The sequence below is a fragment of the Primulina eburnea genome, chromosome 3, assembly GCF_022965805.1.
Source record: "Primulina eburnea isolate SZY01 chromosome 3, ASM2296580v1, whole genome shotgun sequence".
Lineage (NCBI taxonomy): Eukaryota > Viridiplantae > Streptophyta > Magnoliopsida > Lamiales > Gesneriaceae > Primulina > Primulina eburnea.
In genome coordinates this window covers 1,265,593-1,288,785 of record NC_133103.1, presented here as the reverse complement: position 1 = coordinate 1,288,785, position 23,193 = coordinate 1,265,593, and the positions used below count along the sequence as shown (strand labels likewise).

Below are 23,193 nucleotides of genomic sequence, written 5' to 3'. Positions count from 1 at the left end.
ACGAGGAAAAAAAATTATTTATTTTCTTTGAAACTTTTTAATTTTTTTCATAATCTAGTAAATTTCCGTAATATCATGACAACCAAAGCCAAAACTGATGATGGGACAAAATTTAAGATAACTGTGCGACAAAAACAAAATTAACACCCAAAAATATTTTTGTTTGGTGTGAAAGATGTTTATTATTATGTTATACATATATATTAATATATTATATTCATATCATTAATTTTTATCATTTAATCTCTGGTGAATAATGGATAATTCCATTAATAAATACGGGATTTGCATTGATGTCTACTGGCCTAAAACGAAAGTGCCCAATAAAAATTTCTACAATAAATTTTATTTTTCCGACATTTTAAAACAAGTTATTTTAGCAAAGACTAAATTTCCCAAAAGTCTCACAGACATTTATTCAAATTCAAAAAAACTAACATAAACTCCAACTCCGTTTCTACCACACTGACTGGCCCAGGTGAGCGCCTAACACTGAAAGCCTAGAACAGATCCATCGGTAACTCTAATGGCCACCCGACTCTCAGCTCTGGCCCACACCCGATGCGTAAAGAAATGCAGAAAACGAACCCGACCCGCCATCTCAGTTCTGGTTTCCACCTCCATGCTCGGCCCGAAGCCATAACCAATGCGTCCATCTGGTACGACAGGTCCCACGCTTCCTTTCTGTACAGGAGCCGACAGCGGGAAGGACTTAACGGAAAATGTGGCCGCCATGAACTGAGCCTTACCTCCGGAGATCTTTCCGGCGGGTAAGAACAGAAACCCACCTGACTTCCGGCATACAGCAGCTGCAGCGAGCTGTCGTAGTGAGTGAAAGCGGCGGGGTTGGGGACTGGGGTTGCTGATGCTTACGTACTGAGAGAAAGTGAAGCTGACGGTTGTGTTAGAGGCGGAGAATGCGGGGAGCTGGGCCTGGAAGGAGTTTACGGTGAGCTTCGGGTGGTGTTCTGAATCTGAATCTCTGTATCAAATTTTGAGGGAATTAGAGTGGCCGATTGGTGGAATTGAGATAAACTTTGTCGGACAGATTGAGGAAAGCGTATCTTAGCATTTCCAATGGATAGAGTCAAATACTCTTACGGCTAGTGTACGGATATGTGGAGAATATAGAATAATGACTCGCAACAAAGATGCTGCCACTCCTGAAGTGGCAGTAGCAAGTGCTATGTGACCAGCTGAGCGAATTGTAGCAAGAAGTGCTTTATATAAAAAAGTTTTTCCAGTACCCCCAGGACCGTCAACAAAAAAAACATTAGGCAAATTGTTGTTCACATGATATAAAATTCGATTGTAAGCATATTTTTGTTCTGTGTTTAATTGTTCAACAGCAGCAAGGTCTTCAGTAGGTGTAACTATGTCTTGCTCACTTTGCAATTCCTTTGTTAAGCTATCATGGAAGCTTATAAGAATATCATCACTTGCAGGGAAGAAGTTTTCCAATTTTTTGCCCATCGAGTAGAGATAGTTAGCTAGAATGTTTAAAACTTTGTGTCTAATTGCGTTAGTGTTAAGTTTTTTGTTTTGCACAAAATCTTCTGATAGGAAATTTTCGTATTTTAGCCACAATTGTTTTGGATTGGTTGGATTACAATGAACAAGGACTGTAGCAAATAGTTGGCGCAAAGCATGAGGTAGTAAGTAAGTAGCAGCCTCCTGGATGCACATATCAGCAGTGTTGTCTCCCTCCATTAAACCTAACATTTGTGCAGCTTCTCTAAATGTAGAAAACGTTTCTCCATTGACTGTTCTTAAGTATTTAAAAGAGGTAGGTTTTGGCACATGCATTAACAACAACTTCAAATAAAATTTTTCACCATCTGATGGGCGACAACTATAAATTCGCCCGATAACCTCTTGTTTTTTACGTGGTTCCCATTCTTTTGAATCACTGTGCCACGTAAAGTATTCAGGAAATTCGATATATAGGCATTTCATTTTTCTTGCATATTCATTGTATTCATTCATGAAGAAAAATTGTGTTAGCATAGTTTTTTTTAGTGTTAAGTTCTTGGTAATGCTGGTAAGAGATTGATTGGCAGGGAAAGTAACTACTTGTTCATTCTCTAAATGAATTGGTAAGCATATTACTGATGGATGTACATGGTTTAGATCAAATTTGAAAATACGCCAAATTGCCTCAGGGGGTGAAATCCATCTTGCACACTGGAAATTTTTAATTTCATCAACTACGGGATTGTTTTCGTTTACCACTAATGTATATAAAATTTTATCATGACCCTTGTAAATGTATTTGTATATATATTTTATAGCTTGAATAGTTGAACATATTTCAACGTTAATGTGACAATTAAATTTGGCTAAGAGATATGGATTAAAAGGCACAACCCAACTGTTATCAAGTTGTGCCCCCCTAATAGTAATAGCATTATTGTTATTTCGACGACGATATATAGGGTATGAATTTGTTCCGTATTTAGTGTTCTCAGAAAATTCTTTAGGGTAATTAAATTTACATGAGCTATTTTTCATACAAGGGCATGTTGGATTCAATGAGCCACAAGGTCCGTGCATCATATGCCTGACTACCAGGGAAAATAGGTATGGCTGAGCATGCGGGTCAGGTAATTCAGCACAAACGATTCTATCAAATGCCTCAGGATGAAATAATTTTGAAGCCTTATCCAAAATAAGAAGAAAATGTGCATGTGGTAAACCTCGTTTTTGGAATTCTATCACGTAAGCATAATCGAGGACATGACCAAAAATTTCTTTGTTGAACAATTCTTTTTTTAGAACTTGTAATTTTGCACGAAATATTCGAGAGGTTAAATCAGGTCTATTTTGTATTTCTTCAAAAGGTAAACACAACGCTTTAATTTCTGGCCAATTTGGATTCGAAGTTATTGTTAAGAAAATATCAGGTTTTCCATAACGTTGAACTAAAGTTATAGCATCCATATATCTTTTACGCATGTCTCTAGGTCCTCCAACAAATGATGTAGGTAAGATTATGCGTTTTCCAACATCAAGGCCTGTTTGGCAACCTTGTGTAATACTATCTAGTAAACCACGATATACCTCATTTCGTAAACGGTTTTGTATGTCCGTAGTCCTAAAAAATTCTAACCTCGATGTTTCAATTTTGATGTACATATCAACTACATATTGTTGAAGAAGCCTTCCAATATGTAATAGAAAAGATTTATCATGTTCTCTTATTTGTAACTTGTAACAGTAATACTCACGGCATGATACTGTTGACCTTTGAGTATTGCGCATGCTCAAATCTACATGAATAAAAAAGCCCCTTTATAACATAAGTAAATGTTCAAGTTGGCGTACTAAAGTTTAATTTTATGAATAAATAAAAAACAACATAGAGTCACCTTTATTTTCAGTTTGCATCACATGTTCAGCATCCGTGAAACTTTGGATGTCGTAAATGGTTTGGCCTCTGCACGTCGGTTTAGGGCGCTTTTTTTTTTCCATTTCATTCAATCTTGCAATTTTACGATGCCACCCAGGTTCCCCATTTGGAAATATGAGAGGATATTGCATAGGATCATAACAAGAAAAGTAATGTTTGATTATCTGAGGGCGATTATCTTTTGGATAAACCTGTATATGTTGGCTTGTACATTGTTCATTTTCATTAGATTCTAGCCATATTCCAGCGACTTGGGACACTGTAGGTTTATTGAAAGTTCGTTGGTCAATAATAGGATCAGCTTGCAAGGAGATTTTATATTCACTCAGATTTTTAATGCCATTAAGACTTCGGAAAAAACTTGCATATGGATTCAGTGCTAAAATATGAAGCAATTTTTGTATAAGATTTTCTTTAAACTTTGAACTTACACACATGCGATTCGATATTTCATGTTCAGTATCAAAAAAGTAAAGCTGCAAGTTTTTGGGATTTTCGTTATTTGATGGTATTAATTGATCCATGAAATGATAAAGTTGGCCTTGTACACGGAATGTGTAAATGCCATCATTTCGTCTAGCTAAAGATTTGTCGCAGTGGACTCCAAGTGATGTAAACGCAAACATATTATTGTAACTACGAACACAATTATTGAATTCTCTAGCATCTTCGGCACTACCACAATATAATTCTACTAAATCGGAAGGCATTTCTGTAAGTAAAAGGTTTATTTCTCCTGAGGCACAACAGAACGCCGGTGGTTCTAAGTAGATACGCTTTGCAGCACAATATTCACAGTTAGGCACATCAGGTAGCACATCTGGGCAGGTGACTATAGATTGCAACAAGTCTGGCTCAACACAATCTGTATCACTGCCGGTTGGCATTTGTAATTGTTTTTTTGTATTGCGCCGGCTATTTTTTGTCATTCTACGGTCTTCCAAACAAGCATATTTTCTTTTACGCGTGTTTTTTTTCATATTGACATCTAAGGAATTTTGTTTGTGCGTGTGTGACATTATTGTGAAAATGACTAAATAAAAAAGTTGAAATTTTATAGTGCAAATAGGGCAAACATTTATGTAGTTTAAAAAAACAAATTAAAGCGCAATATGACATAGAGACAAGGTGAATAATTTTTAAAATGTTGCAAGAGAAACAAGGAAATGATGCAACACAAACATGTACAAATAAACATTTTAAACAATTTTTTTAAACCAAGAACCGAACCTGTATCCTGCTTTGCTCTCCGTAACTCTTCAATGGGGGTGTGCTGCACCTTTATTTGGCTGCAATAGCATCAACATAATTGTACATCATTAAATATATTAAATAAATACGAATTACAAAAAAACTGCACTCATGCGCAGAATTTCAATCTAAGAGCTGTTATATTTCAAAAGTTATAGTGTAAATAGGGGAAACATTTACATAGTTTAAAAAAACAAATTAAAGCGCGGTATTCATTAATATTATAGGTTTCCTTTTATTTCTTGTATCCAGTAAATGATGTTTATTTTTCTTTCTTACCTAATAAATCTTTTGTCTCAAAATAAGGAAATGATTTATTTCATTTTTTTTCTACTATACACAATTGCTTTGCTAAAAATCAGGAACTTTTAAGCAAGAAAAATAAGCTAATCGTTCATCATTTTGCAAACCAACATTAAATGTTGCTTTCCTGCCAGTTCCATCTGAATTTGTATGGGCTTGTAAAAATTTAAGTTTTTATTTCCTTGCTTTAGCGATCTTAAATCGACAATAATTCTTGTGTTTTGTTGGGACATCAAATAAAGAGAAGATGTGCCGAAGAGATAGATAGAGGTAACTCACCGGTTGTTGTTTTTTTGACGCTGGGCGTGAAGGTCAAGTGGAAAACGAAGGCTTAAAGAAGGAAGGAGCACAAAAATATGGAGACTTGTTAAAAAGCGAACAACAAATGCAACCAAAAGAGGAAAGCAGGAAGAAATCGGGGGGGGGGGCGGGGGGGGGGGGGGAGGCGGAATGCTAACACAACGCTGAAAGAAGCCAAAAAAACAAGTCGCACAAGCCAAAAAACAAGCCAAACAACTTAGGTGGAGCAAAATAACATAAAATAATAAAGACCAAAGAGAAGCAAAGAAATAACTCACCGATTGTGAGCAAAGTTACATAAAGAAGGAGGAAGGAGCACAAAAGTCTGGAAATTTGGGGGAAGCCGAGCAACAAATACAAACAACAGAGAAGGACAGTGAAGAAGGAAGAACTCGGGGAGAAAGGCAGGCAAAAAAACAAGGCGAACAAGCAAAAAACCAAGTCACACAACTTAGGTGGAGCAAAATAACGTAAAATAATAAAGGCGAAAGAGAAGCACAGGAATAACTCACCGATTGTGAGCAAAATTACATAAAATAATCATGGACAAAGAGAAGGAAAGATATAGCTCACCGGTTGGGCAACGGCCAAAGAGAAACAAAGAAATAACTCACCGATTGTGAGCAAAATTACATACAAGCATCATGGACAAAGAGAAAGAAAGAGATAGCTCACCGGTTGGCGTTGACTGCTTGCTGGACGTGAAGAAGGGGCAGAAAGCGAAGGCGTGAAGGAGGAAGGAGCACAGAAGGCTGAAAAGTTGGGGGAAGCCGAGCAACAAATGCAACCAACAGAGGTGGAAAGTGAAGAAGGAAGAAATCGGGGAGGAAGGCAGATGCTCACATGCCGCGTGGTAGGAGGATGCATCTCTCAATGACAGCACACACAAGTGAATATCGGTGCAACAAACAAACAACACGTGTTATGGATAGTGACCGGCAACCGGCACAAAACTGGCCACAAACAACTTATTCCCTCTTTATAGTATGTATATATATATATATATATATATATATATATATATAAAATAAAAAGTAAAGATGATAAACAAAAATCTTATTTTATTTTAATTTATTTTTAAAAAAAAAATAGTATTTCATTATCCAAAACTTGGTTGATATGATTAATTTTGTTAAAAAAAAGAGAAAAATGCTACTAAACGTGTGACTGAACAATGTATTTCAGACAATTGCCCTTGGACTACTAAATAATTTATGATGAGTACGAAACTTTGCGTCGAAAGGAAGCCAAAGTTGGCTATTATGAGTCATGACATGATCATGATTGACAATCCGACCTACCAATTCGCTTGAAAATATCACATTGGCATCTTTTTTTGAGTAGACACGAATTTCATTCTATGAAACATGTCAAACTTACACATATTCATCATAAAAAATAATACTTTTAGCATAAAAAACAATATTTTTTCATGGATTACCCAAATAAAGATCCGTCTTACAAAATATGATCGTGAGACCGTTTCATATAAATTTTTACCTTTTTTTTCTTCCAAAAATCTAACTTTATATTGATGGAAATTCGTGGGTTTGTTAAATTCTCTATATCATATCATATGAACAGATAATGTTTGTAATATTAATTAAAGTCAAACTCCTCGACCAACAGATTTTACTTCTAAAGAAATGATTAAATTTTATGAAAAAAGTGAAGAAAATTTTAAAATGGATAGTATTTGAGAGCAAAAATTAAAAGGTAAAAATCAGAAACACGTAGTGTTTGATAAATAAGTTATTTTAATTTTAACTTTTTTACTAGAATTATTTTTGTAAAAATAAAACAAACATCTCACATGTTGTTGGATTTTCATTAAATTAAGCAGAAACTAACTTTGAATATGTGTTTTAGAAACATTGAAAAACTAATTTATTTAAACAGAAAATTCAAGAACTATATTTTTAGTGATTGCAAACACTTAATTAACGTTGTATATTGTAAAATTTTTATATTATTCAAAAAATATAATTTAATCACTCAATTCCATATTTTCTCATTCCATATTATTTCTCCCCTACCATTTTAATTATAATTATTTTTTTTGTTGTTGTAAAAACTACTTTTTTTCTTACACACTACACACATTGTTGCATATATCACGACCCTCTAATTTTATTAACTCGTAAAATATATATTTTAGACAAGATGTATCAAAGAAATTAGAGAATAGTTTTCATTGACCCGGGTTGATTGGTACCAAACCAATTCCAAAAATATCTTTCAATTTTTTTAAAAAAATACCACAAAAATATTAGGGTTCGAATCTTTATTTAAAAGGAAAAAACAAAAAATTAGATCGACCCCGTAAACGGCGTCGTTCTATTTTGCGAATCGGCACGGAAACCCCACATTTTGACTATATCCACATTTGACTAGTTGCTCTTCACTTCAGTTTCGCCTCCCTTTTCGTCCGCCTTCCCCCGCCTAATGATTTCCCCTCTTTCTGATTTTATCAATCACGCGCCAAACCCTAAAACCCTTTATTAGGGTCTGGAAGTAGTGAAGACCGATTGTCTCTTGCTTGTAACTTTTGTTCTTTTCATGAATCGGGGAATTTGCATCAACCCCTTTTGCAATTCTCATCTCTTTACCTATGAATGGAGTTTGCTGTTTATAGAATTTCCTTCGCAAGCTATTACCGGTCGTCCTTCGTCGCCCTAGCGGTGACCCTTTCATGTTTCTTTTTTGCGCTTCTTTTGATTCTCCGGAAGGGGAAATTACAGTCGAGTAAGTCTGAATTGAATAATTGGACTGATTGTGCACGTACTGACAAAGAGAACAAAAGTGGTAGCTGTGCTGAAATGACGGCGCTTTTGAATGGTGGTGAGAATGGGGAGATCGCGGCGGAGAGGCAGACCGGGGTGTCCATGATGGAGCAGTTGGTGCCGGAGATCACGACGCATGCACTGAGTTACTTGGACTACCCGAGCCTCTGTAGGCTCTCCATGACGAATTCGCGCATGCGTGAAGCTGCCAACGATGATAACGCGTGGAAGGCCCTATTTCATAAGGTTTAATATTATTTCAATCTTGTAAAAAATAAAAATAAAAATAAAAATGAAAGTTTATTCCACGGAGTAATGTTAGTTCCTTGAGGTGATATTTAGTTTTTGGTACTGTTGAAATTGAAGTTACTCTTTGGGTGAGTTTGGCTTAATAGCGGGTGGTCTTGAGTTTTCCCAGAAGTTTTGCTACTTTACTTCCAGTGGTAGCATTGTAGCATGCCTAGTTTTTGCATATATCTATGGATTTGAAAATTTATGAGTTTGTTTTCAAGTGACGTCAGTTCATATGATTGGTCAATAGATTGGTCAATAGGAGTGCAGCTGTAAACTTGAACAATTGTTTGTAAATCATACATGCAGAAACAACATTTAGAAGATATTTTTTTTTCAACTTTAGGTTGGTCATTGATTCTTATTTAATCTGTTTAGAATGCATGAGAACCCATATGCTAAGATTCTCTTTGTACACCCATTTTCATAGCTCATAGCGGGGTTGAAATCAAGATTAGGTAGGAGGGCAATTTGATACTTTGAATTAGAAAGAACCAAAAAAAAATTTCCATTTATGTTTTTAGAATTGCTGAATCTGGTGCTTGACCCTTCATGGACTAGGATTTCACTTTGGAGCAAGATAATGTGACACCACCCAATGGATGGAAAGCCTATTATGCAGCCACAAGAGCCATTGTAAACATCAATTTGGAGTTTTTTAGGATAGTGAGAGACAGAGCGCTGCCAGATATGGCTCTATTTTGGCTCAATGCAGATTATGTGAAGTGTTTTCATGCAAATGGCGAGTCGTTTAGCGGGTATGTGGCATCCTATCCATTCACCAAAAAATTACAGCTTTTGCTAATTTAATTAATAATGACCTTTATCTTGTCGAATGTATAAATGAAATGGATCTGATGCCGTGCACATCACCATTGAAGCGGTCCACATGATCCAATGACTCTACTGTACACAGCACGATGCTCTGCACAGTAGATATCCATTCTAATAAAATACAACTGCTACTCATTATTGTCTTTTTTCCTTCTTGATTTGATTCATAGTCAAGTTACATCTCTTGCCCAAAGAATTTATAGATTTATTTATATCATCTTGCTTTGGACGTAAAATGTAAAGTATACGTCATTCACCTTTTTTGCCACGGCCCACCCCCATTGTATGGTCAGCCTTGACTCATTGGTTTTTACCTTCATGCTATTATATGCTTAACTCTGGATATGGAGTCCGGAAACATTATGATGCTTGATTGAGATAAACTAAGGGTGATCGTTTTTCTACATGTTTGAACAGTATAGTTAAAATGTGGTGCCACAAAGACAGTCTGATTGAAAATAATGGAGCCTGGGGGGCTTTTTTGTCAACTATGTTAGTGTCTCGTTAATATATTTATCAAACTCTTTTTGCAGTTACAATGCGGTCATGGGGAGCTGGCAGCTAGCCTTTAGCTGGGAGAATGTTGCTGATTTCCAGATTCGAGATGTCAGAACTCGGGTGCTGACAGATATGGCTTGGGTATCAATGAATGCTTACATTGACCTGGAAGCCGAGGCATTTAATGTAACTAATATTTATGAGTTCCACCATGGAAGGTGGTACATGGTGCACCATCATACGTCAGCATTGTTAATTCATGGAGTTGGTTTGCAGCTTCTTCCGCATGTATAAGTTGGCGGGGGCAGAATGCTTAGCGGCGAATCAAGCAGGGACAAAGAGAAGAATTTTCTCTCTCATACTAAAAAGAACTTCAAACTTCATATGTAAATTCCCCGAAAAAATACGAGTTTTTCCCCTTCTCCTGGATACACTAAATGGCGTCTCCCAGGCTAAGAAGAAGCTGTTCAACTCTTTGAAGCTTTTGTTTCCTTCACAATTTTTTTTTATGGAAAGAAAAACTTGTGGAATTGATCCACGATTTATACGGCATATGTATTCTATAAACCCCTCTAGGTTAGCTTAAACAATAAAACTAAGTGAAATTATCAACTTTTTTAATATTCGATTCAGGATATCTATATGTTTTTATACATGGAAATAATAGATAATAATTAATTTGTTCAATTTTGTAAAATATAATTTACATTAACCTTTCACTAGATTGATTCCAATCGTGTATTGATTCTTACTCGATGGTTATGTTAGATAATTCAAAAACACATTTGATACGATTTTTTTAAAAAATTCAATATAATCCATAGTTACTTGACAACATATGATGTATACGTGTAGGCGTGGATGTAATTGTTACAAGTCAACCTACCATAATTATGAATACTCGAATATAAATTGTTACCATTCAACCTAGCATAATTATATTTAATAAAAACAAAACAGCCGTTAGTCCAACTAATATCACACACTATTTGGTCAAATTGAAGTTGTTCATGCATAACAGCATGGGCGCCGGTGCTTCGACATGCTGAAATAGATGTTTGACTTGTAAGTCATTACACATTCAATTTAAGATGGAAGTAGTTGAAACCAAACCTGACTGGATCTATTTGCTATGGACCCTCAAACATTTAGATCTTCTCAACACTGAAAAAGTATTTTACGTGAAATTACTTGGACCTCTTGCAGCTCGAGATTCGTCCATCCATTCCATTCTCAAAGGCCAGTTATTTGTGGATTCTTGGAAAGCAAGGTGGAACTTCAGATTTAGAACAATGTTAGAACAACACAATACCTGTGCCACACTGGGTGTAGAAGCAGATTTACCAAGCTGATATGAACAATTGAAGTGACAAGTGTGGATTTGTGACTTGCCGAACTCTTCTCCATCTCTTAATAACAAAAATCAACTATCTCCCACAGTAACAGCATGCAAGGACTGTACGCTGAATGAAATATTAAACAAATGCCATTACATTACCAAAAATAAGAAACCAAGAAAGGAGCCTCATGTTGCAAAGGACAAATACAGAACCTGAAATAGTGAACAAACAAAACCTCACATTGTTTTTAGTGTTGATATGCAAGCTGTGGAGGATCCTGGAACCTTAGCCTTCAAGTATGCTTCATTCAAGATGTGTTTAAGATTAAACTTATGATTACTTTCCTCGGTAGGATAGTTTCCGAGCACTAAAAAATTTGGACATCAGTTTCGAGCATATTCTCCAGCATCAACACCTTTCTCACTCCAACTCCCTACACCATCTGCCACACCAATTGTTTGTTTCTCCTCAAATACGAAGTGAGCATCGAGGATTGGACCTTCTCTCCTTTGGGATGTAAAAGGCTCCGCAAACCATATTCAGACTTCTTTGTGTACTGAAGAAGTTTGATAATAGTTAGCTTCCGACATGCAATTTATAGATGTTTTCAAGGACATATAACTGATCAACCAACCTATGATATAAGTTATCCTCAAACATCCACCAGATCACATCATTTTTATCATTTCATGATAATTCGCCTAACATACTAGCGATGTCATACTTGCAGGCATATGATGAGTACAAAAGTATAATGATACTCGCTTAGATGACTTCAGCCTAAAATTCCTCAAGACTACTTTAACAGAATATGCATTTAAACTACAAAAGAAAACCCAGATCAAATGATTTCGAACGATAACATACTGGCATGCATTTGGTGCTGGGGACTGTGCCTCTCCTCAACTAAAAAAGATCTCCAATTTTACTTTTAGATTTTGGGTAAGAACATGACACGTGCATATTTAGGTCAACAAAATTGAGGTTACTTAGGCTTCAACTGAGGATTAGGAAGGAACCTGGTCGTCTATTCCCGGGGGTTCACTCACCTAGCATGCATAGACAACTACAAATCACCCACTAATTCTATAATCAACAATAACCACCCATGCTTCAAAATGCCATCAGCGGCAAAATCAGGAGCTCAAAAAATGCTTTTTGAATCTTGATCAACAAAAACAATAGTAATAATATTAACTACTCACGTAAATTCACAACTATCAAGATAAGGGGAAAACTCTTACTACAATTAACAAAAATGGGCTTTGATTTTTTCAACCATTGCATCTGTCAATGACTCAATGTTGAGCAAGAAGATTCAAAACAACAACAAAAATTAACCATGCTCAAATCTTTCGAAGAAAGGCAAATCGAATATACTAAAATGCTCACGACTAACAGAGGAACAATTTCATATTTTTATCGCGGTGTAGGGTCAGAAAACGGCTCCATTCCTCGTCTTGTTACTGGCTAGCAGCCAAGAGATGAACACACGGAATTTTCGCACTTTCAGGGGACAGGATCGAAAGAGGTGGAAAATACTGACTTTCTTTATTATGACGCTCCACGTTATTCTCTATCCCTTTGTAGTCCATTCCGTTTTAGGGTTAGTTTTAAAGCACGTGAATTAAATTACAAAAATTTATATCAGACGGTCGCACATGTCGTATTTTATGAGACGAATCTAATATTTGGAATATCCATGAAAGAGTATTATTTTTTATGATAAGAATATTACTTTTTATTGTGAATATCGGTAGGATTGATCCGTCTCACCGATAAAAATTTGTGAGACCATCTCACAACTGACATACTCGAATTGAATTTGGTACCAACTAAGAAAATTACATGCACACAATGAAGAATTGAAGCTGAAATTTTTGAGAAACCTTTAAGTAAATTACTTTGTTATAAAAAAAATTTATTCAGAGAACTTATATTATCATACATACATTTAAAAATGTTATTTCAAAGAACTATAATTGAATATAAGGAAATTTAATCCTGAAAAATAAGAAAATAAGGATTTTTTTATATATAAAAATTATATGGAGCAAATAAATAAAAAAAATTCAAAGAGAATGGACGTGCGATGATGTTATCCACAATCACAAAATTGGTTTTTTTTTCCCTCAAATGGGTCCATTACCTGAAATTAACACCAACCACAAAATTATCGAAGCCCGCCATTAGTCGCAGCCACACAAATTTCATAAATTCTTTCTTATTATTATTATTAAAACACACACACACAGAGACCATTTTCACGCACCATAATCTTCGATCTCCCCAATCTTGTCACTTTCCCTCCCATGGGGTGCACTTCATCCAAAAGCATCGACGTCGCCGCCGCCGGTGTCTATCGTCTTCCGCCGTCCAGCTTCGCCGTCTTCGACATCAACGCCATCGAAGAGCCGTGGCTCAATTCATGCGAGCCGCAGGATCAGCGGAAGCAGCCTTCACAGTTGCCAGCCCCCATTCTAGAGAAGCTCGACGCCATTGAAGATGCACCTCGCACGTGGGAAGAGGTCAGCAAGGCCATGGAGGACCTCAAGCCCAAGCTCAACTCCGTCCCTATACTTCAGGCGAGTATGAAACCAGTCAATCCTACGCCACCAGCTCAAGAAAACCCCGCCGAAAAAGGAGAATCGCAACCTAAGAGCTTGACTTTCCATACGCTCGAAGAGCTGGAAGCTAAGATCTCTTCGAAAGAATCATCAAAACCCGCTGAATCAAAGCGAGTTGCAGAATTGAAAAAATTCAACCCAACCAAGTCCGACCCACTGATCGACTCGCGAAACGGCATCAATCATCTAGATGTCTCCAAGTCACTGAAAGACAACATTTTCATAAAGAGAGACAAACTAGAGCGAGAAAAAGAAGGCAAAACCGGGGGTTTTGTCAAGCGGGACCCTTTAGCCGATTTCGAAGAGAGATGCCCTCCCGACGGAGACGAATCTGTCGTCCTCTACACGACATCCTTAGGCGGCGTCCGGCGCACCTACGAGGACTGCAACATAGTCAGGACACTGATGGAGACACACAGGATCGTGTTCGACGAGCGCGACATATCATTACACGGCGGATTCCTGAACGAACTGAAGGAATTACTAGGCGAGGGAGTTAGTGTTCCGAGGGTGTTCGTGAAGGGGAGATACCTGGGCGGAGTGGAAGAAGTAGTGCATTTAAACGAAACGGGTCGCCTCCCAAGGATACTTAACTGGGCACGTGTGGAGAGGGGGGTGGGTAGGTTGGGCTGCGAGGGCTGCGGCGGCGCCAGGTTTGTGCCATGCTTGGAGTGTGGAGGAAGCTGCAAGATTGTTGTGGAGAGAAAGAAGGAGAGGTGTGGGGTTTGCAATGAGAATGGATTGGTCCATTGCCCCGCATGTATTTGATCATCACTGTTATCTTGCTTTCGATTTGAGATTGGGATTCTTTTTGTTTTGGGTGTGTATTTTAAAACTGTATACGAAGGTACAGTTTGGTACATAAAATATGATAAGTAAGGGATATATAGTATAAGGATAAATCAAATATAAATATAATGATAAGATAATATGTTGAATGTTTGGTATGATTTTAACAAGAGTGATTAAATTTATATATTGAATTGTAATGATAAAATTAATCCTATCACAAAAACTTATATTTCATTGTTATCAAGATCTTGTAATTGCATATCTCAATTCTTAAATTATATATATATATATATATATATATATATATATTTGTGTGTATATGTATATGTATAATTGTATATATGCATGTATTTAATAAACATTTAACATTAACTTAAATGCATTTAAATTAGGTGTAATTAAGTCATTTGTAATGTATTTTATCCTTACATTAAAATTATCACACTTCTTACAAAAGATGTTTTATCCTTCTCAAAATTTATTTATCAAAGGCCCATGATATTATCAAAGGCTTTTTAAAAATGTACCAAACATGGGATAAGGGGGATTATTTATCAATCTCACCCCTGTCTCATGTACCAAACAATGCCGAAGTATATTTTAAAACTATTTCTATTTAAATATATTTTAATATGAAATTCAAATCCGCTGCGTTCAAACAGGCTTCAAAAAGCATGAAATATTTCATCCTACATCTGGGGCAATGTCCCATGTATAGATCCAGGGTCCAGATTTAACCAAAAGTACATGGGGTCCATTATTTTTTTTAAAAATCACAAATGTGGTTAAATTTGGACCATCTAAATCCTGTAAGAGCAGTACCTCCACAGATAGGATCGAACGAACCAAAAAACATATCCTTAGCCCAAAATTCTTAATCCAATGTAAAACCAATCATATTGTTCTTCTTGATTAATTTCAATAACCATTCAATTTAATATTAATTTCGGGATATTCGAAAGAATAATCTTGGTCAAATTGGGGCTAGCTTTGGAACAGGCTTGTGAACTAGGGTTCACAAGGAGAAAAGAGATGCTATGAATTTTGTTTTAGGACCACATACCCTACTTGATTGTGACCCCGAGGGAAGTAAGGAAGCGAAAGCGAGATCTTTGGAGTTAGATCGGTTGAAGTAACTACTTAGACCATCTCCAATCTACTGCACTACATTCTGCACTATATTCTGCACTACATTGGTGTTACACTAAAATCATCTCCAACCACATTGCACTACATTTTATACTACAATATAATATTTCAAGAATATTCTTTTTTTTTTCAATATTAATATTTTTGTCGTAGTTTGTTTATTGTTTCGTAATTTTTGTTGTTTTTTGTTCGTAATTTGTACCATTTTAACGCATTATTAATTTAATCTGTGTTTTTTTTATTTTTTATTTTTACACTTAATTAATTTCTAATCAGAATATTAAAAATTTTATAATTAAAATTTCAAAAAAATATTAATTAATTAAATATTAAACACTTATATTAAATTAATCAAATTTAAAACTAAAAAAATTAAAAAAAATTAAAAAAAAATTGTGACGCTCTGCGCCACTACGAGCTGCTCCAATCCAGCGCCAGTTTTGGTGCTGGATTGGAGTGAAAAATCATGGCACCACATTGGTGCCATGGTTGGAGATGCTCTTACCTTACAAGTGTCCGAATATATGAAAGCGATTTTCGACTTAAAGACTACTAGTCGACTAAGAAGTAGAGCCGACTCTAAATTTATTTTTAAGAAATATCAGCTCCAAGTGTATTTCATTTTGTCAAATAAAAAAGCCATTTTTTTAAAAAAAAAATCTGACAAATGTTATTTTACTTAACTACCACTTAATTTCACAGGTTTATTTGACCTTATCTCATAAGCGATAGTATCATATACCTAATAACCTCGTCATCTTTAGATTAATCTATTAAACACGGCCACGTTCTGGTTTTACTCACGGCCTATTAATTTATTGTTTCTAGCGCCCTACTTTATCAATTAATGGTCTTTAATATCACGTAATTAAACATTACTCTTTTTCTCAAAACGACTTTAACGTCTCAAACAAGCACGGGTTTAATAGATAATATATCTATCTTAAATAATTTTATTATGCTGCACACCCACGTCGCACACATATGTGAGTATCGATAATATGACATTAACATATTTGATGTAATGAAATATATCAAAATTATAGATCAATAGACGAGTCTCGCATCATCGGTACTCACATAAATGTGCACGTTAGGCGTGCAACGTATCAAAACGATTATCTTAAATATCATTTGTTTCAATTAAAGTAATCTGAAACTTTGGTGCGTTGGGTTAAAAAATTATGCTAAATGAAACAAAATTAATTTCAACTTTTTTATTATTATTATTATAACATTGGGTCGGGTGGGAGGAAGGTTTTTTTTTTTTTTGGTTGAAAAAAAGCAACAATCTATAATGTCATTTTATTCATCATCGTTTTTATAATGCCGGTTGAATAAACGACTTGAGCTCATCCCAAACATTCATTCATTAGCACAAATAAACGTATAGAAATTTGACTTATTTACGTCGCCAAATTTCAATATCACTCGACTTTATTAAAACAAGCATAGATCCTACAACGTCATGTAAAATGAGTGAGTCGATTTAATAATTTTTCAATATAACAAAATGACAAACAATTAAAACAAATGAGTTGAGTTAATGATTTCTCGATACATCAAAAAGGTCCAAATCGACCCACACTACTGTCTATTTTGACAACTTATGAATTATATAGCCCGTATAGTTAGCTAAGCGACGCAGCACACCAAAGTACCGTGTTAATGAAAACATGACACGAGCCTAAATACATTGCATAGAGCGGCCAACCAAGTTTAATTCCTTGGGTGGGCCCCCTTATCTTTTACTTTCGTCAACTAACTAAATTGCAATTTAATTCGCCATAACATTTAAATATTCATTGTTTTGAATTGCAATTTTTCTATAAAATAGATCTCTTGTGAGACGATCTCACAAATTTTTATCTGTAAGATAGATCAATTTGATCGATATTTACGATAAAATATAATATTCTTAACATAAAATATAATATTTTTTCGTGGATGACTCAAATAAGAGATTTGTCTTATAAAATACGATCCGTGAGACCTCTTACACAAGTTTTTGCTTTTTTCTAAAATATAATTGGGTTGGATTTAGAAGTTAATCAAAAGAAATTTTGATAGATTTTGGAGTTTATTTTTGTTGCGACGGTTCGATTTTTCTGTTATTCGTATCAGACTTCCAAGAATAAAATGTTACTTTTCAAATCTCAACTTGCGTTTGGAATGAAGAATTAAATTTATTATATAATTTATGTTTTCAATGACTCGAGTTTAAGATTATTTGAAATCAGGCATGACAGATCATTCAACAAATCCTCATCTAGGTACCACAACCACACCGCTTATTTTTTAAAGGCAAAAACTTGTGTGAGACGGTCTCACGGGTCGTATTTTGTGAGACGGATCTTTATTTGGATAATCCATGAAAAAGTATTATTTTTTATGCTAAGAGTATTACTTTTTATTGTGAATATGGGTAGGGTTGACCCGTCTCACAGATTGTGATCCGTGAGACGGTCTCACATGAGACCTACTCTTTTTTAAAAAGGTTATTTCTTTTAAAATATTTATATATTCCCTTCCTATCTTTAGTCATCAACCGAAATTTTTAACCAAATATGTTTTATTTAAATAATTAAATTACTTTTGAATAACAATTCTTTCATTTTTTTATTAATTTTACAAATAAAAATAATAAATAAATAAAATAAAACGATAAAAACACAATATAAATCTTGAACAAATTTATTCAATTATCCTATATTTATCTCTCTTGTTTTCAAGTCTATTCTATCGTTGATGTTATCTTTAAATTCTTGTTTTCTAGTTTTTTAAGGTACTAAAATTTTAATTTTTTAACATATCACTTCATTTATTTTTTTTATGAAAACTAATAAATTACTAATATATACTGAAAACATTCACTTTGAAATTAGAAAAAGTTGAACACAATTTAAAATAGTTATTATTGGTTTTTCTTATATAAATAATTATTTTAAAAAATAAATACTGGCTCCGAATATCTACACTCGTTCATCAAGTATATTTATTTATTATATAATTTTTGGCCTCTCAACATAGGTAAAAATTTGTGTGAAACGGTCTCACGTATCGTATTTTTGAGACTAATATCATATTTGAGTCCTCCATGAAAAAATATTTTTTTTTATGCTAAAAATATTACTTTTTATTATGAATATGGGTAGGATCCGTGAGACGATATCAGGTTAGACTCACTCCTCACCATATTATATTAACCCAAAAAAAACACATGCAATACACTTTTAACAGTATGTATTTGAAATAAGGGATTAGTATTATGAAGTATCTTGCCTTCTTGAACCAAATATCTAAACATCCCAATCATCATCCTGGATTTTGACAGGACCATTTTCGGTTGTTGAATTTGATTGACTCGAGTATCGCTCGCTGGAAACCGAAGAATGTGCAATAAATGTATATAGCCATTGGAAATATTATAAAAACCTTATTCTACAACTCATTTCCTTGAGAAAGATTGCAGTAATCGTCGCATTTGTTCGTTGACGATTGTTTACCGCACGCCAACAGAAGCTGCGGATTCTCCACTACAAGATTCATTTTTCAAGAAAACCCAAAGAATTTTCGTTATTAACTCCTTCAAACAGCAATTTTCTTGGTTTGTTTGCCTTATTTAATAACTGTTTTGGGTTCAGGCCGGGGAAAGAAAATGGCATCCGTCAATGCTTTTGCGTCTTCTTCTGGTTTAGCGTGCAAGAAGAGTCAAGAATCATCGTGGAAAAATGGTGGTCTGTTTTTTTCGTATAATGGGCTCAGAGCTGCTGAAACTTTGCAATTGGGGTTAAATAAGTTAGAGACTAAGGAATTTATCTCCACTTCTGGTAATTTTGATTGTATTATCATTGTATTAATGCGGGTTGTTTTGCTCTTTTGTCCATCTTCATGGAGTCCTTCAAGCTTCCATTAGCCAAGTAATCTGTGATTGCTGCTTATTTTTTTTATGATATATGCTAATGCTTTCTTCATTCGTGTCGTATTAGTGTCTCGATATCATATATTTCGATTTCAATTTTGTATGTTCGGAAAAGAGTCATCTATTGAGCTTCAGTTCCTTTGTATTTCCTTTTGAATCTATTAGTCGTCGCAGTTTTGCATCATAGCTTGAATTGTGGATCGAATTTATCTCCCCTCTGGCAGCAAGATGCGGAAGAATCAAGGCCATGGCTTCTCCAACAACTTCAGCTCCCAAAAGAGAAACGAATCCAAAGAAAAGGATTGTCATAACTGGAATGGGTCTTGTCTCGGTTTTTGGAAGTGATATCGATACATTCTACGATAAACTTCTTGAAGGAACAAGTGGCATCACTCCTATAGACAGGTTCGATATTTCAGAGTACTCTGTTAGATTCGCAGGCCAGATCCACGGTTTCTCTACAACAGGCTACGTTGATGGAAAAAATGATCGACGCCTTGATGATTGCTGGAGATATTGTTTGGTTGCTGGCAAGAAAGCCCTAGACGATGCTAACCTCGGGAAACAAGTTCTTGAAACTGTGAGTATTGTCAAAAGCTGTGTTCGCTGTACTTAACATATTGCTCTTCGAAATAGTGAAACTCAAATAAGCTATATAATGGCCCGATCGCCATGTTCTGGTAGTGAATTGTGTATCATTTCGCCTCCATGTGTCACAGATGGACAAGATGAGAATAGGAGTGCTCGTGGGATCAGGGATTGGTGGCATTTCTGCTCTTTATTCTGGACTGGAATCCTTGTTTGTGAAGGGATATAAGAAAATATCTCCTTTTTTTATCCCTTATTCGATCACCAACATGGGGTCGGCATTACTGGCTATAGATACCGGCTTAATGGGGCCTAATTACTCTATTTCAGCGGCTTGCGCTACAGCAAATTACTGCTTCTACGCAGCAGCAAATCACATTAGAAGAGGCGAGGCAGATATAATGGTCGCGGGAGGGGTTGAAGCACCGGTTATACCTGCTGCAATTGGAGGTTTTATTGCTTGTAGAGCATTGTCTCAAAGAAATGAAGAACCACAGAAGGCTTCAAGACCATGGGACAAAAGCCGTGATGGTTTTGTTCTCAGTGAAGGTGCCGGAGTACTGGTAAGAACTCGGTTATTTTTTGCACCTTCCATGTGTAAATGAATAGAGTCGCTTTTTCCATTACCTTGTCCAGCTGTTGCTCGTTTTTACAAAGTAATAGTCAGAAGTAACCACTTACTCTCAACGGAATCATTTATTCATTTCATGAATTATAAAATCGTCTTGTGCAGATCATGGAAAGCTTGGATCATGCAATGAAACGAGGAGCGAAAATTATTGCTGAATACTTGGGAGGTGCTGTAACCTGTGATGCTCACCACATGACTAATCCTCGTTCAGACGGACTCGGGGTCTCGTCTTGCATAGTCAAGAGTTTGAAAGATGCAGGGGTTGCCCCCGAAGAGGTCACTAAATAGCATTTTAATGAAGATCAGATTAATCAGATTCTTGAATATAAAGATTTGAAAATTTCAGGTGAACTATGTGAATGCTCATGCAACATCAACTCTAGCCGGAGATCTTTGTGAAGTCAATGCCATCAAGAAAGTCTTTAAGAATACCTCCGAAATAAAGATGAATGGAACCAAGGTGAAAATATACCTTGCAATATATTTCTTAGAATTGAAGTAAATGACAGATATTCATGCTGCTGCCCTGAAACATAAAATTTTCATCGTAACTATCCACGTGAAAGAAATAATCTTTATTTTCAGCTTGACTACATTTTATTTTTCGAATTTCTTAATTCAGTCGATGATTGGACATTCCCTGGGAGCCGCGGGGGGGCTGGAAGCAATAGTCACTATTCAAGCAATCAACACTGGCTGGTTACATCCTACGATCAACCAATATGTAATGCCAGAAAACACAACTACTTAATAAAATTATTTGCACCTTTTGTCCTGTTCATATGCTGTCCTAAACTTCACTTTGTCTCCATTTAGGATTTGGAACCTGAAGTCACAATAGACACTGTCTCAAATGTAAAGAAACAGCATGAAGTAAACGTCGGTATGTGATCTCTTCCTTAGCTCTATGCCACTGTGGCAGCATCGGAGGACTGTCAAGGGTTGATACCCCTGTCCCCGCTTTTTTTGAAATTTTATTGGGGTCAAGCATTCACTAGATTTTTCTAGTTCTTTTGTCGCACGAAACAACTTCTTCCACCACTTGCCCCTAACATTCACTTATTTTCCATGCACCTATTATCTTTGCAAGAACATGCGATGTATCTTCTTAACTAGAATCTAAAAATCCAAATCCCTGCAGCCATATCCAACTCATTCGGCTTCGGCGGGCACAATTCCGTGGTCGTATTTGGGCCATTCAAGTCTTAAAAGAATCTGACAGAAGTTGGTACATTTTCAAGTTTTCCTTCATCTATACACACTAAGGTATACGGAAGTATTATTAAGAACGAGAAGATAGCTACCATCTTGAAGATCCCAGGATCCCGGCACTTTTGTTAAGTTTCATCTGGGAGAGCACGTGCATCGTGTATCAACGAATGGAACTGCAATCTTGTTTTTATTTTCTGAATCTTCTGCTAATAACAAAGTTTTCTTGCAAGAAGGCCCTCCAAAGGATCTATATATGGTTGTGAAAATTAGAAAATATTTCCTGTGATATCCTAAAATGACGTAGATGCATTGATTTTCAAGGGAGCTTCACTTCAATTACATCGAATCAACTAGCTAACTAATCCTAAAAGAACCCATATACCCACGTCTTATCGTGTTGTATTGAGAAATGAAGCTCACAGCTTCCCGCGAAAGAAACTCAACTTGATTATTAAGAAAATGATTCAAAAGTTCTTTACAAAGCCCCTAGCTAGTCTTATTTATACTGCCTAACAATTGGTTAAAGTTGCTATATGGTGAAATACGATTTTACACTCCCCCTCAAGCATGGAATAGATCTAATATTCCAAGCTTGCACAACAGATACTGATGTTGATTCTTGCTCAATGCTTTTGTAAACAAGTCCGCTGGTTGTTGATCTGTAGATGTATGCGACGTCTCGATCAACTTGTCCCGAATCTTTTCTCGAACTAGATGGCAATCGATCTCTATATGCTTTGTCCTTTCGTGAAATAATGGATTAGCTGCAATCTGTAGCGCTGCCGTGTTGTCACAATATAGTTTCACTGGAAGCTGTAATTTCATTCCCATGTCTTTCAAAATCTCAACAATCCAAACCACTTCACAAGTCGTGTTTGCCATCGCCCTGTACTCAGCCTCTGCCGAGGATCTTGAAACCGTGGACTGTTTCTTGGTTTTCCAAGATATTAGAGACTCACCCAACTTGATACAATAACCCGTTACTGACCGTCTACTCATCGGACATGTGCCCCAATCAGAATCACAAAATGCTGTCAATGAGAGTGAACTCTGCGAAGAAAGTAGGATTCCTTGTCCTGGTGCACCTTTCAAGTACCTTAAAACTCTAACAGCAGCTTCCATGTGAGATGCTTTAGGATTATGCATGAACTGACTTAGCAACTGTACTGTGAAACATATGTCTGGACGTGTCACCGTAAGATATATCAATCTCCCAATCAATCTACGGTATGAACCAGAATCATCGAGCAATGGATCAAGTGA

At 35.8% G+C, this 23,193-nt stretch overlaps 4 protein-coding genes and 1 long non-coding RNA gene across 9 annotated transcripts; 3 read left to right on the top strand and 2 right to left on the bottom strand.

The window, feature by feature from the left end:
• Positions 1-245: 245 nt before the first annotated feature.
• On the bottom strand, positions 246-6,227 carry LOC140825133 (uncharacterized). Of its 5 annotated transcripts, none has more exons than XM_073186699.1 (5): positions 5,939-6,227; positions 5,243-5,293; positions 4,640-4,698; positions 3,369-3,668; positions 992-3,269 (listed from the first exon to the last, which is right to left on the bottom strand). In XM_073186699.1, the coding sequence occupies exons 4-5, from the start codon at positions 3,538-3,540 to the stop codon at positions 1,066-1,068; spliced, it is 2,376 nt and encodes a 791-aa protein (XP_073042800.1). In that variant the 5' UTR covers positions 3,541-3,668; positions 4,640-4,698; positions 5,243-5,293; positions 5,939-6,227; the 3' UTR covers positions 992-1,065. The 5 variants fall into 5 exon arrangements, 3 of the variants coding, with proteins under 3 accessions (XP_073042800.1, XP_073042802.1, XP_073042801.1); XM_073186701.1 differs by lacking the exon at positions 5,939-6,227 and adding an exon at positions 5,542-5,932; XR_012116582.1 differs by lacking the exons at positions 992-3,269; positions 3,369-3,668 and adding an exon at positions 246-982 and having other exon boundaries at positions 5,939-6,226.
• Positions 6,228-7,633: 1,406 nt separating this feature from the next.
• Positions 7,634-10,025, top strand: LOC140825132 (F-box protein SKIP8-like). The gene is made up of 3 exons (XM_073186698.1): positions 7,634-8,292; positions 8,899-9,095; positions 9,705-10,025. The coding sequence occupies exons 1-3, from the start codon at positions 7,879-7,881 to the stop codon at positions 9,961-9,963; spliced, it is 870 nt and encodes a 289-aa protein (XP_073042799.1). The 5' UTR covers positions 7,634-7,878; the 3' UTR covers positions 9,964-10,025.
• A 746-nt stretch (positions 10,026-10,771) lies between these two features.
• On the bottom strand, positions 10,772-12,604 carry LOC140827967 (uncharacterized). Its single transcript, XR_012117080.1, has 3 exons — positions 12,254-12,604; positions 11,250-11,565; positions 10,772-11,132 (listed from the first exon to the last, which is right to left on the bottom strand). It is a non-coding gene; the product is annotated as an uncharacterized lncRNA (long non-coding RNA).
• A 655-nt stretch (positions 12,605-13,259) lies between these two features.
• Positions 13,260-15,039, top strand: LOC140825131 (uncharacterized). The gene is made up of 2 exons (XM_073186697.1): positions 13,260-14,483; positions 15,023-15,039. The coding sequence occupies exon 1, from the start codon at positions 13,322-13,324 to the stop codon at positions 14,402-14,404; it is 1,083 nt and encodes a 360-aa protein (XP_073042798.1). The 5' UTR covers positions 13,260-13,321; the 3' UTR covers positions 14,405-14,483; positions 15,023-15,039.
• A 3,790-nt stretch (positions 15,040-18,829) lies between these two features.
• LOC140825130 (3-oxoacyl-[acyl-carrier-protein] synthase I, chloroplastic-like) lies at positions 18,830-22,239 on the top strand. Its single transcript, XM_073186696.1, has 8 exons — positions 18,830-19,407; positions 19,724-20,079; positions 20,219-20,650; positions 20,821-20,994; positions 21,065-21,178; positions 21,341-21,442; positions 21,535-21,601; positions 21,860-22,239. Exons 1-8 carry the CDS (start codon positions 19,236-19,238, stop codon positions 21,925-21,927), a joined length of 1,485 nt encoding a protein of 494 aa, XP_073042797.1. The 5' UTR covers positions 18,830-19,235; the 3' UTR covers positions 21,928-22,239.
• Positions 22,240-23,193: the final 954 nt, after the last annotated feature.